The sequence below is a fragment of the Chiroxiphia lanceolata genome, chromosome 10, assembly GCF_009829145.1.
Source record: "Chiroxiphia lanceolata isolate bChiLan1 chromosome 10, bChiLan1.pri, whole genome shotgun sequence".
Lineage (NCBI taxonomy): Eukaryota > Metazoa > Chordata > Aves > Passeriformes > Pipridae > Chiroxiphia > Chiroxiphia lanceolata.
The window spans coordinates 2,116,344-2,129,687 of NC_045646.1; the positions used below are offsets into that span (position 1 = coordinate 2,116,344).

The window sequence follows — 13,344 nt, forward strand, 5'->3', positions numbered from 1 at the left end:
AAAAAATGTGATGTTACTGGAAACAGGATTGATGAGGAGATGCCAAGGCATTTACATCATCATATTATGTAGTTAACAACAGAATTGAAAATAAAATTTGGCACAGGTTTTTGGTTCAAGCACCAACTTGCTGGGTAAATATTTTTATTTTTTCACCTCTGACATTTGGCTTGTAACTTTTTGGTCTATTGAGTCTATTTTGAGTCTATTTACGGGCTGCTTCCATAGAAAATGTCACAGGTATTGCCATTTTTCGTCTCCTCCCATGCTGTGGGATAACTGGAAGTGTGATTACAGCTTGGCACCCTGGATTTGCAGAATAACAACTGGGATTAAACTGCCAGGACAGCTGAGGTTTTGGCTTCCATTTGAGCCCAAACCACTCACTTGTGCCACCAGCACACACAGGTATTTGTTGCCTTAATTTGAAGCAGATCAGTGACTTTTTTCCCCCAGAGACAGGAGAGGGCTCGGATCCAGTAGGATGAACGTGGCAGTCCCCCCATGGATCCGTTTAGGGAGCTCTCAAACCTCATCCCAGAACATTTATTCCAAAATAATCTCTGCCACAGTGCCAGCCTGGCCCACACACATCCAGACTATTTATGAATGAAGAGAAAACACAGAAGAGCTGAGTCATGAGCACCAGAATGTCGTTTCAGAAGAATAAAATTTAATTTTTATCTGAAAAAAACTGCATACACATGTTCAGATCTGGTCAACCTTCACAACATGTCTTCGTTTGCAAACAGATTTGTGCTTTTAAGGTGCAGGACCCCACTGCAGCTTGATAAAGAAGCTAAGAGGTTTTTTTTTTTTTACATCCTATAACTGTGCAATCATCATTTGAAAGCTATTTACATTTTGCACCTCTCGCTTCTGAGAACAGCAGCATCAGCTGTTAGAGATGTGCAGCTGTAATTTATGATTCGGGATTTACATGTGATTGAGGTGTAGTGTGAAAACCAAACAACCTTTCATTGTTCCAGAAACTCCCCACGGGCAATGATTATAAATCTAATTTCTTCTTTAGAAAGGAGATCTCTTTAAGCCCTCAGACTTCCCTGCAGGTATTAAAATATTACTTCCACGCTGATTCCTCGATCATCTTCCCCTGGTGCTGACATGCTCTTTGCTGCCTTGGTGAGTGGGAGCAGAAAGAAAAGGTCTTGGGTTTTATCAAATAAGGCAGGAGGGCACTGAAACAGGGCTGAGTTTGCTTCTTTCTGTCACCTTCACTAAACTGCAAGATTACACACAGTATTAAAAAAAAATAAATCTCTTTTAGACCATCTGAACTCAGGTGCAACAACTTAGATGCAAAAAAGTTGGATTAAAGTTCATCCTCCTCTTGCTTTCTCTTCCTCTCCCATCCATTAAAAATTAGAAGTCAATAACCAGCCAGGTATTAGCACTCAAATCATGCTGGATATACTAATTTCTTTATATTCTGTAGCCTGGGCAGAGAAGCCATGGGGTGTTTTTCCCCTGCACTGTGAACTTTGTGTGTGATGAGTGTTGCACCCCTCAGCCATCGCAGTCTCTGCTGTTCTGCACATGCCAGAGTGATTAAATTAGGCTGCTGAAAGTGGTTGAAATCAGGCAAATGTGGCATTGCAGGTGATGTGCTGCCTGGGCTGGTTTAAGAGGGGCTGTGCAGGCAGGACCTCAGAGCCTCCCTCCGCTCCCCAGCTCTGGGAATGAAGCAAAGCCGTGTGTCGTGAGAGAAAACGGTGTTTTCCTGCCAGAGTGCTTTGGAACAAACACACAGCATTCCACACGAGCTGCCGGGGCGGGTTCAGTTCACCACGGACACGGCGCCGTCGGGCTGGGCCCCGAAAATCTGGGAGAAGAACTCGAGGGCCAGGCGGACGTGGATGGGCACGAAGACGTAGGCCGTGTACACCACCATGGCCACCACGGTCACCGTGATGGTGTGGAACATGGACTGCTCCCAGGGCTCCAGCACGTAGCTGCAGGTCACCAGCAGGTACTGGTAGTACAGCCAGTAGATATAGTCCTTCACCCGCTTCACATCCATCCTCAGCTCCTGGAGGTTGGGAGACGACCTAGAACGACAGGAAACTCCGGATTAAACTGCGCCGGAAAGGCCTGGCACTGAACCAGGATGTGGTGACCATCATTTTGAGTTTGATATCACATGTGAGCGTTGTATAAAGTGAATTTCGAGCAGAGGTAACACATCAGTGCCATCAGCAGCACAGGGAACAGTGTTGAGCTCTGCAGCTGCTTCTTGAATTTATTAAAGCTCTATCACTTGGACAATCTCAATTCCCAGAGAAGCTGTGGCTGCCCCAGCCCTGGAACTGTTCCAGGCCAGGTTGGATGGGACTTGGAGCAACTTGGGCTAGTGGAAAGTGTCCCTGCCCATGGCAGGGAGTGGGACTGGATGAGCTTTAAGGTCCCTTCCATCCCAACCCATCCTGTGATTCTATGAATTCCCACATTCTGACTGTGATTGTGTTTTTCTATTCATTCTATTCTAGGAATTAAAACCACATGAGCCTACAAAGGCACAGGAATCACATGGAAATCAGGGAAATAGGCATTTAAAAGGGAAGGCTTTGGGTCAGCTCCCATAAATGTGGGTGGCAGACAGATATGCCCTGGGGATAAAATGAGATTAAAAAAACTGCTCTAAACCCCCCTGTGCTTCCTTCTGGTAATATTTTTATTATTTCTGCAATTGTTGGGAATAAAAAAAAAAGACAAGCTATGAAAGGGAGGAAAAATAACCTCGAATTGCAGAAGAAGTTTTTCCAGCTCACTCCAAAGAAATAAGAAACATTGCAGATTAAATGTATTTAATAGAAGTTACAAGTCTAGGAAAGATTTTCCTCTGAGGTGATACCTTTCTGCATTGGCTGTTCCCAGCTCCACGTGGAAAGGGGAACGGTTGAGTAAGTATAAACTAGGAAATGGGGTTTGCCTTCCATTGCTTATTGTTAAAATTGTTTTTTGGCATTTTAAATAACCTTTAAATGCAGGCTAAAACCATGTATTTCAAGAAAACAGAATGACAAGCAACTGTACGAGGCTTCCCAGAGGGACTTCTTAATTTTGGGGGTTGAGTTTAAGGACACACAGGTCAGCTCACAGGGAATACAGCAGATTTTCCTGCTGGAAAACCTTCCAATGTATCATTTTTCCCTACACTTCTGTTGCCTAAAATGCCAGGAACAGAGAAACTTGGACACATCACATCCCTCAGGCCTTGTGTTCGTAGCGAGTTTTGGGCACCAGAAATTTCCCATCCCTCAAAGCCACAAATACTAAGGCAGCAGTGAAAAATTTGCAGCCTGTGATTAAAATAATGAGAGACCACTGATACAGGCCAAAAAATATGACAGCACTCAGTGGTTTGCTGCTGTCCACAATATTCTGGTGGTTTGTGGGTATTTACCAAAGGGAAGACAAAGTACCCATACAAAGGATGCCTGGTTTGTTTTCTAACAGCTTTATTTTGGTTGCTAGTGTGTAAATGTTTGTCTGGTGGTTGCCCAGTCAAGTGCACACACCTTGGATTGTATTTCTCTGTCTTTCTTCCCCTGGGTCACTGGTGCTTTCACACCTCACTGTCTGGAGAGGCTGCAAGGTAGATTTGGGGGTTTATTCCCCCTCCTCATCCATGTGCAGGCACCTCTCCCCATTTTCTCCTCCCACCTCTCAGGTTTCTGTCCAGATTTTTATGCAGCAATCTTTCTGTACTTGCCCCATCACCCCCCAACAAACACACTTTCCTTCCCACCAGCCTTTCTTCTGTGTCCTCCAACCATCAGTACCTTCCCAATATATCCTTTATTCCCCCAATTCCCATAAAGCAGTTCATTTCCTTCACTTCCATCTTTCCATATCTCCCAGACCAAGAAACTGCCTCCAGTGCTTTTTGGGGGGAAGATCAGTCCCATTTTAAATCCAGCAATGACTGTCTTTGCTGGGAACAGTTTTACTTCCAAGAGTTCAGGCTGGGCAGAAATGTCACCACTGGTCCCTGTCCTGGCATGAATGGAAGATAATTTATTTTAAAGCAGAACTCAAGAGAGACCTTAAAGCCTTGTAAATATTGCAAAGCCTTCAATAAAAATGGCACAGCTGGCAAACTGTGACTCCCTGGGAGCCAAAAGTGTCTCTATTTAGCCCCTGTGCAAAAAGAGCAGCATTTTCCAATGAAGAGGTTAAGCCCTTTCCTCTACAATTGGAAGGAGAATGATAAGGGCCCTCTGATACTCTCTAGGATTAAGGTATTTACACTGGGGTTAGACCTGTGCTAGTTAAACTCATACCTTTCTTGGGTAAATACCTGCTAATCCTGTCTGCTGCAAGGCTGGAGCACTGGCTGTGGGTGGCTGAGGCTCTGAGGCACCAGAGGTGCACATACACTTGTGTATCTCTGTATAGAGCTGGTTAAGGAGCAGCCAAAGCCAGGGAAAACCTTCCCCAGGCTGATTTGCCTGATATTCAACCAGGCTGCAGCCTCAGCCCTATCACTTCCCAGGCACTGCTGTCTTGGAGGGAGACATGAATAAAGGATGAAGTCGTTAAAATGATGAGCAGCCCTTTTTGATTTAACCAAAGACCTCATCACACTTTCTTTCTCCAGCCTGGGGATTGTGTTTCCACTCAGCTCCACCACAAAGTCCAGCCTGTGCTTCGCTGCTTCTCCCAGTTCAGGGTGCAGGGGGATAACTCCATGCCCAGGCACTCCTGGAATACCAGGGAAAACACACTGTCTTAATGCAGAGGCTTTGTGGTCTCCTAATGAATGGCAGAGGCTGAGATAAGTAAAAGCCAAACAGTGAATTACAGAGTCCTCACCACTAACTCACCTCCACTGCATTTCATCTGCCCAGAGACCTTCTCTGATAGCAGGAGAAGGGCAGCAGCACAGAGTGTTGCAGGATAATGCCATTCCAGGTGCATAATTTATGAAGGAAAACATAGGAGGGAAAGGAAAAAAAAGGCACCTTAAACCAGCTGCTCAGGAAACCAGAGACCAGACTGCCCTGTGCCACAGACACCTCTGGGAAGGAACCCTGTTTGCATTAATTTGGGCCCAGTGTGGAGCACGAGGAACAGCCCAAAGCTCCACATCTCCAGCAGCTTTCCCACCCAAATTACTTGTACCAATAACCAAAGGGAATGGCAGATCACTGCACAAACTTCTGAGGCTAAAAAAAAAATAAATCTGTATTTTCAGCAGGATTTGTCCTTCTACTTCCATTTTTAAGCATTGCTGTATTTCATTATATTACTACTGTGACTCTGAGTTGAAAGAGTCCTGAGTTATTCACTCATTAATTCCCAGTATTCCAGAGCAGGAGGTAATTTGCTCTTATGCCATTTTAACTTAACACTGTCCGCCTATAAATTTGGATTTAAACATTCGATTGTGTTGTGGAAATGCCTTTCTAGAGGCCATGGGACTGTTCCAGCCAGCTATGAGTGAAATGAAGAGAATTCTCCTTCTCAAGCCATTAAGCAACATTCAGGTTATTTTCAGCAATTCCACCTCCAAGCCAAAAAAAAAAAAAAGAACCAAACCCAAGAAGAGAAACCTGTAAAGCAGCTTTTATTGTTTTAAGTGGCTGCCTGATTTTCTTGCTTGTTGATACATGCCTCTGATTAGGGCAGCTGGAAAGATAAATCATCATCAAAATGCCCCAAGTTTCATTTCAGAGCATGTCTAATCTCAAAAATTGCTTTATTAGTGACCTGGTCTTGGAGTTAATTGGGAGTTGGAACCTGAAGATGCCAGTGTAAGGGACTTTAATGTGGAATTTATGCTTTGAGCAGCTGGGATTTGGGGAATTTTGGTCATAGTGTAGGTCTACAACTCTGACCCATGGCTGGACAGCACCTGGTGGGAAATTCCTGTGGAAAGAAACATTCTTGGAGGGGAACTGGGATAGACTGGTTTCCAAAGAATGCTTGAGAAACACTGGACACCTTCAGCAGGAGGGGTTGGTTGAGTTACACATACAGAGAAAAAGGCTTTCCAACATATATTCAGGTCTAAGTTTATCTGGAAGGGGGAAAAACAAACCCTGGGAGTGGAGGTGGCCCCGTTCACAGGGTGCCTCTGGTGCTTTGAATGTAAAGCAGGGACAAGGAGAGAAGAAAAACAATCAATCAATCAATCCACCTCCAAAATGCAAATATTTAATTGGCTAGAAATTAGCCATTTGCTAAATAACTGCTGTGATAGCACAGAAGGAAGAGTGGGTGGGTTTTGCAGCATCCTGAGGGATTCCTCTCCTGCTGAAGCTTAAATAAAATCCTACCACGAGCTCCTGAGGGGGTTCCCAGTCCAACCACCCCTGAGCACCCACATGTGGGAGGTGCAATGAGGCAAAGTGCAGTAATTGTTTTTAAGTTGTCTGCTATATAAATAATTGCAGCTATTAGAAGAGGAATGGGTAGTCACCCCCTTGGGGATTGAAGTAGAAATCCTTTCTGCAGGTTATTCAGCTCTTCTTTGTCGTTTTATTGTGTTAAATGGGTTTGTTCTGCTGTAACTCGGAATATCCTGATTTATCCAAGGCACCAGTCTTGTCCCTCTTGGGGGGGGACAAGCCAATGTGATCCTGGGCTGAGCCCAGTGATTTTGTGCAGACAGACATCTCCAAATTTGTGCAGACAGACATCTCCAAGTGCAAATAGAACCATAAAGGGATTCCCATTCCCGCTCCATCCTTCACTCACTCCTTTAATGTTTTATTCAGTGAGCATCAAGCACAGAGCATAAGGAATGAAATTCAGGTCCTGTGGACCAGCAGTAGGGAAGAAATTTCTCTGAGGCAGCAGTTAGTGCAGGGAATCCCAGGGACACCCTCAGCCTGTTCCTCTGTTGCATCCCTGTGGCTCCAATTCCTCAGCTCAGCCTAGAAAGCTGCCTGTTCCCTCCTGAGAAGCAGAAACCCCTCAGGTTACTGCAGTACTTCCACATGGATCTTTAAATGTCCCCTCGAGCTTGTTTTCAGAGGGAGGAAACACCAGGCAGAGGATGTGAGTGAGAACAGCAGCAACAATCCCGAAGGAGGCCCCGTTAAAAATGCCTCGACATCCAGACTGTAATAAATAATTACAATTGGTTTATACCCCACCTGTAATTCTGCAGTGCAGAGCAGCACTGAGGCAATCTCTGGTTCCTTTCCCTCGGCTTTCATCCTCCTGAATCAGCACCTCAGCACACTGGGCCCTGCATTCCTGCCAGCTCCTGTGCTCCAGGAAATGTGTGAGCTCCTGCTTGTGTCCCGTCCAACAGCAGGATAAAGCTCTGAGCTGGTCAAATTTTATTGCTCTACATGACTCAGACATTCTGCATGTGGGTGAACATGGTTTGACTGCTCCTGTGGGGTTTTCTGAATGAAAGAAATTCTTCCAGGACTGGGAAAAATGCTTCAAAAGTGGAAAGGGTGAGGCAGAAAAGCGTTTTCAGCCCCATTTCTGCTTTCCCTTGCTCAGGAGAAGGAACTCCAGCATCTTCCTGATCTTTAAACACCAGCCCTCCTTCCTGCTGCCCTCAGTGGGAGCACAGAGGTGCTGTTTGGGTTCTTTTATACGTTACATAATGCACACAAGACCTTTTGCTCTTCGGGAAGACTTCCTTTTACCTCTGGTGACTCCAAACAAGGCAGCAAAACACTCACGGGGTGGCAAAGCCACTCCTGCACAAAGTCTGGCCCAACTTCCTCATGTCCAGCTCTGACCCCAAACCTCCCCCTCGTGTGCTGCCACGTCCATGCTCCTCCAGCAGCTCTTCTGGGCTCCCCAGCAGGGGTTTGGTGCTATAATTCAGCTCCATCCCTACCTGGAACACATGGATTCTTGTCAGCCTGGGTGGAAGTATTTAACAATAAACAGTGGAAGGCAAACACCTGACTATTTTTTTGTTGAAATGGCAAATTTGCTCCTTCAGTTGAGCTGAGCACAAAGATGGGGGGTATTATGGCCCATAATGGTGTGGGAAGTAATTTTAAATGTGATGTACAAACTGTTGACCCTCAGGAGAGCAGCACCCACGGGGATTTCATTTGGAGAGAGGCTCCCAACCATTCAATAGCAGAACAGAGGTTGAAAACAGTTAAAGTTTAGACTGATTTCATGCCTTACCTACCCCTGCAAGCTGTAGGCTGCTCCTAGCAAAGCCACATTGGTGAATAAATCAACTCCCCCTAACTTTGCAGCCTGGCTGATTTATCAGTCCTCCCCCCTCTCTCTACTCAGGCAGAGGAAGGAGAAGATGCAGCTTCTCTGCAACAACAACATCCTTGGAGCAGCTCTGTCCCATTTTCTTCCAAGGCCAAATTAATTTTTCAACAATTTTTCCGTTCTTCCCTCCTCTGAAGTTTCCTCAGTCATTTCCTTACATAACTATCTGCTCCTTACAGTCTGTGCACAAATCTCTTCCTTTCCAGCTTCCTCTGGGCTGAGCATGTTTTGGGCTCCAAGTCCTCCCCCTGGGACAGGACTTGCACCCTGGAGCAGAACTGGTGAGCAGCTCTGCCAGGGCACACAGGTAAACTGGCAACTTGAAATCCCAGGAAAAGCTTTCCCTGTATTTTCAGGGCAAGCACAGTTTAGGACAGACATGGTTTTGAACTAAACTGATTCCCAAAAAAACCCCTCAAGTTTGTAACAAGAGACCAGCACCAGGTTTAAATTGCAAATACTCAAAAATTAAGAGTTCTCAAAGAACTGTTGCAGGAATATCTTAGAGGGGGTTTGGTGAGGTTTTGCCTTTGCTCTTGGTGACAAACCTTAGTTCCTGCAAGACTTGTGAGATTTGGGACATCATCTACATCCTTCAAGAGGACTTTTAAGATCTTCAAGTTCAGAAGGCTGTGTAAACACATCACTCTCCAGACAAAATAGCTGAGGTGTTTGGGGTCTAAAAAAAGATTTACTTCCGATTGCAGTTCTTATTTTATTCAGACTTCTTTGCTTTGCTCTGAGTCATTTCTGAAGCAGCTGAAAATAACAGCTGCTCTTGGGTTATGTGTAATATGAGAAGGTGAGTATTGTCAGAGTAATGACAGGTATTAGTGGGAAACAGGGACCAAACTCTTGTGCAAGTGCATCTCCTTGGAGATCTAATGCAGGGAAGCAGAGTTGCACCACAGCAGCCACTGGCCCGAAAGGGGAAAAATAAAAATGAAGTGAGATCCCTGCAACAGATAAGAAGGAAAAAGGGAGACTCACATTTTTCACAGAAACTGATTTAACCCCATAGGTGTAGGAAGGAATGATTTCCCTCACAGGCCACTTCATCCCTGTGAGCAAAAACGTTTGACCACAGAAAGCTGTTGATACAGAATATCCCTAAAAGGAGGGGAGAGCAAAGCCACCCTTGATTTTTGGAGGGGAGACACAAGGAACCCTTCAGTCACACAGCAGGGCAAGACAAGGCTCTTCAAAGCTGCAGCACCCCGTGGTGCTGAGCCCTAAAAAGCAACGAGTGGGGTCCCCTCTGGGAGGACATCCCAACCCCCTGGGCTCCTCTGCTCCCAGTGTGCTGGTTTTGGGAATGTTCACTTGGCTCTACACCAGCAGGCAGCAGGCTTGAGGCACAGACACAGCACTAAGGAAAAGCTTGATAAAACCTGGCTTGGCAGGACCCAGAGCAGAGCCAGGGATGGTTATCAGCCAGCTGGAGCACTGTATCCTGGTGCTGTGTACTGCACCACATGTCCTGGATGCTGTTGGGACACAGGGAACATGGAACAAGCATTCCCATGGCCCTGAGCTGCTCTCCAGATGCTGTTTCCCCACATTCCAGCTGGAGCAATGTACAGGCTTCATGCAGAGCTTCCCTGTTTCCCCCCATCAAACCTGCACCATCTAGAAATCATTCCAAGGACTCGTGGAATTGCTCTCAAAACATAGTTATTTGTACCATACTCATGATATCCGTGAGAAAAAGATAAAGAAGCATCTCAATTCCTAAAGCATCAAAATCCACAGTCCACAGAGTACCTTGTGGTGACTAAGCAGAGCCTTTATTGCAGGGATTCTCTTCCCTACTATCCCAGCTCCAACAGGGAGGTGGGTCTTGCACCTGCTTCCCACTGAAGGATTACTGGGAGCCACCAGCAACTCTAAGAAAACCAAAGAGCCTGTAAGCAGTGAGTATTTCCAGCACACTGCTCTGAGCAGCACAGTCACCTTCCCTCCTCCATCCCCTGTTTCCACCTTTGTGTTTCTGGGTGTTTGGTTTCCAGTAACCCCCTGCCAAGGCAAACCATCCTCCAACAGCTGCACCAGCCACAACACCTGGAAACCCCCCAACTGCAGCAACAAGTCACAGAATCACAGGATGGTTCGGGCTCCAAGGGACCTCGAAGCTCATCTCCTTCCGACGAGCAGGGAGCATTTGAAGCCCAGAGGGACCTTGCTGAAGGCTGTAGGTCAGTCCCTAACGCCACCACCACCTTGAAGGCAGCACAGCAGAGCAAATCCCCTGAGGCTTCACCGCTGCTCCCGGGCCTTCCCCCCGCGCTCCTTACCGAGCCTCTGGAGACCCTCCGTGCCAAGGTCACCGGCCCCGGGCTGCGGGGCTGCTCCGGGTTGCGGGGATGCTCCGGGGCGCGCCTCCGCCGCGATGCCCTTGGGCGAGCGCAGCTGAGCGGGGACTGAGCGCGGCCACCGGGCCGTGCGGGGCTCCTGGTGCGGGGACAGCGGGCTGGGGGACAGCGGGCTGCGGGAACACCGGCGCTCCGGGATGCGGGCGCTCCGGGATGCGGGCGCTCCGCGGCCCCGCGCCGCGCTCACCTCCGCGCCGCGCACCGCGGCTCCTCGACCCGGCGCTGTTTAAATACCCCCCTCTCCCTCCCTCCCTCCCTCCCTCCTCAGCTCCATCCCTCCCTCTTTCCTCCCTACCTGCCGCCCCGCTCGGCTCCTCTCGGCCGCGGCCCCGGGGCCGCTCCCGCCCCGCCCGCTGCCGCAGCCGCTGCGCTGGGGCTTGCGGCGTTCGGGGGGTGGGAGGAGCGGGGCCGGGCCTGGGGAATGCCGTGGGATGGAGCCGGCTGGCACCTCCGGCACGCCGGCTGTTTCCCTGGAGCGCGGTGTTTCCCTGGTTTTCCAAACGCCGGCGTCACGCGGGATGCGGGGAGCGCAGGGAGCGCGCACCGGCTGCGCCAAAGCTGCCCCGCGCAGACCTGCGGGCACCGAGAGCCCTTCACATCGCGCCCAGACCTTGGAATATATCTGTTTTTTAGTGTAGTTTGCGGCATAGCGGGGGGGCGAAGGGCTGCCCGGGGGCCGCAGGTGACTGGGAGCATCCCGGCTCCAAAGGGATGGGTGGGAAGGACCGGAGCGAGGTGCTGCGGCACGGCTGGGAGACACCGGGCGTGGAGAGAGGGAAACGGGGGGATGGCACCGTTTATCAGGTGCTTCCAGAGAAGAGATATGGATGGGCAAGTACTTACAGGACTTTATCTGAAATCCTGTGAAATAAATGATGATAACCATGAGGCTCGGTTTTCTGTAGTTTATTCTGTCCCAGAGATAAAAAAGCAGGATTTGACGTCCTGCTTGCTACCAAACGGCTACTTAGGAACTTAAATTTGCAGTATAAGATAGAAATAAAAGCAACAAGCATTTTATTCAGTTTTCTCCTGGGGTTGGACTCAATGATACTTGTAGGTCCCTTCCAACTCAGCATATTCTGTGATTCTGGGTGAATTCCAGGTACAATCTCATTCACTAAACAAAGTCACCCCAGTGGGACGTGGGGTCACCTCCCCCACAGTGGGGCCACCGTGTCCCTGTTCTGGCACCCAGTGATGAATTCTAACCACAAAAAAGCCATAAAGGAATGCAAACTGTTTCAAAGGGCCAGGTGTAACTGCTGGTATTAAAGCTGTTCTTTTAATATTTGAACACATTTTTAATGATGCTTTAAAAATGCTCTTTCCTCAGTTAATACCTTTAAAAGGCACTGCACAAACAGAGCTGCACAGGCAACAAAGGGGTGATCAGGATGTGATGTTTTCCTTCCCAGCTGGTGCAGTGAGAACAGAGCCTTCTTCTGCTCTTTTTATGGATGTTGACCGTGGAACTGATGCTTGCTTAGTCTTTGATCTTAAAAAATACTTATGCAGAGGCTTTGTTTTAAGCTTTCAAATAGCTGTGTCCCTTCCTAGCTTGCAAAAGCACTCTGGGTTATCAGGGCACCTGCTCCACGCAACAACTTTAGCTCTGGGTATTTTAGAGGACTGCTTGGGGTGATTTTTGAAGAGATGTTTACAAATGACTGTCCCAGACTGTCATTATCACTCCCATGATCTGTTACTGTCTTGCTTCAGTCTTCCTGCTGATGGTCACAGAGTCATTGAAACTTAGAATTGTTTAGGTTGGAAAAGCCCTCCAAGATCATCGAGTTCAACTGCTAACCCAGCACTGCCAAGGCCACCACTGACCCATGTCCCCAAGTGCCACATCCACATGGCTTTTAAATCCCTGCAGGGATGGGGACTCCCCCCCTGCCCTGGGCAGCTGTGCCAGGGCTGGACAGCCCTTTCTATAAAGACATTTTCCCAGTATCCAACCTGAGCCTCCCTGGCACAGCTTGAGGCCATTTCCTCTCCTCCTGTCCCTTGTTCCCTGGGAGCAGAGCCTGACCCCCCCCCCCCCGGCTCCCCCCTCCTGTCAGGGAGTTGCAGAGAGCAAGAAAATCCCCCCTGAGCCTCCTTTTCTCCAGGCTGAGCCCCCCCCAGCTCCCATCACACTTGTGCTCAGCCCTTTCACCCATCAGCTGCCCTTGCCTGTTGGTTTAGAGGCAGGTTTAGTGTGTCTATAAATGTTTCACATTTGCCTTTAGCCACACACACTGTCTTATCAAAAGGAGGATTTGCCTTACAATGAATTACAGATTTGCTGATAATCAAATGTTGTTTGCCTTGAGACCAGACAGGGCTGCAGGTGCCCTGCCAAGTGTTCCCAGAGGGAAGAACTTCACCAAGTCAGAACTGACTGAATTCAGGATTAATAACTCTTTTATGAGAAGTAGGACAGGGTTTAATCTAAAGGAGGCTGGGTTTGATTTATCATCCATTGCTGCTGAGAAAGGGAAGGCTCTTTCCCTTCACCCACTGTTTCCCCCTGAGCCTCTTGCTCTTGCCAGGTTCCTGCCTGACTCAGGAGAAGCCTCTCAGCTTGCCAATGAAAGAAATGAAAAGCAAAGCAATGAAAGGGGAACAAAAAAAAGGAAATGAAGAATTAACTGTTCTATTAGACCAGCTGGAGCAGCCAGGGTTTGAAAAGCAGAGGCTTTGTGGGGTCTCATAAATACATTTAAAAACACGTCTAACTCTTGAATTTAGC

General features: G+C 48.0%; 1 protein-coding gene across 4 annotated transcripts; it reads right to left on the reverse strand.

Moving 5' to 3' along the window:
- Positions 1 to 651: 651 nt before the first annotated feature.
- SPTSSB (serine palmitoyltransferase small subunit B) lies at positions 652 to 10,974 on the reverse strand. 4 transcript variants are annotated; one of them, XM_032698519.1, is made up of 2 exons: positions 10,910 to 10,974; positions 652 to 2,071 (listed from the first exon to the last, which is right to left on the reverse strand). In XM_032698519.1, exon 2 carries the CDS (start codon positions 2,039 to 2,041, stop codon positions 1,799 to 1,801), a length of 243 nt encoding a protein of 80 aa, XP_032554410.1. In that variant the 5' UTR covers positions 2,042 to 2,071; positions 10,910 to 10,974; the 3' UTR covers positions 652 to 1,798. The 4 variants fall into 4 exon arrangements, with proteins under 4 accessions (XP_032554410.1, XP_032554411.1, XP_032554412.1 ...); XM_032698520.1 differs by having other exon boundaries at positions 652 to 2,069; positions 10,900 to 10,966; XM_032698521.1 differs by lacking the exon at positions 10,910 to 10,974 and adding an exon at positions 10,527 to 10,716 and having other exon boundaries at positions 652 to 2,069.
- Between the last annotated feature and the right edge of the window lie 2,370 nt (positions 10,975 to 13,344).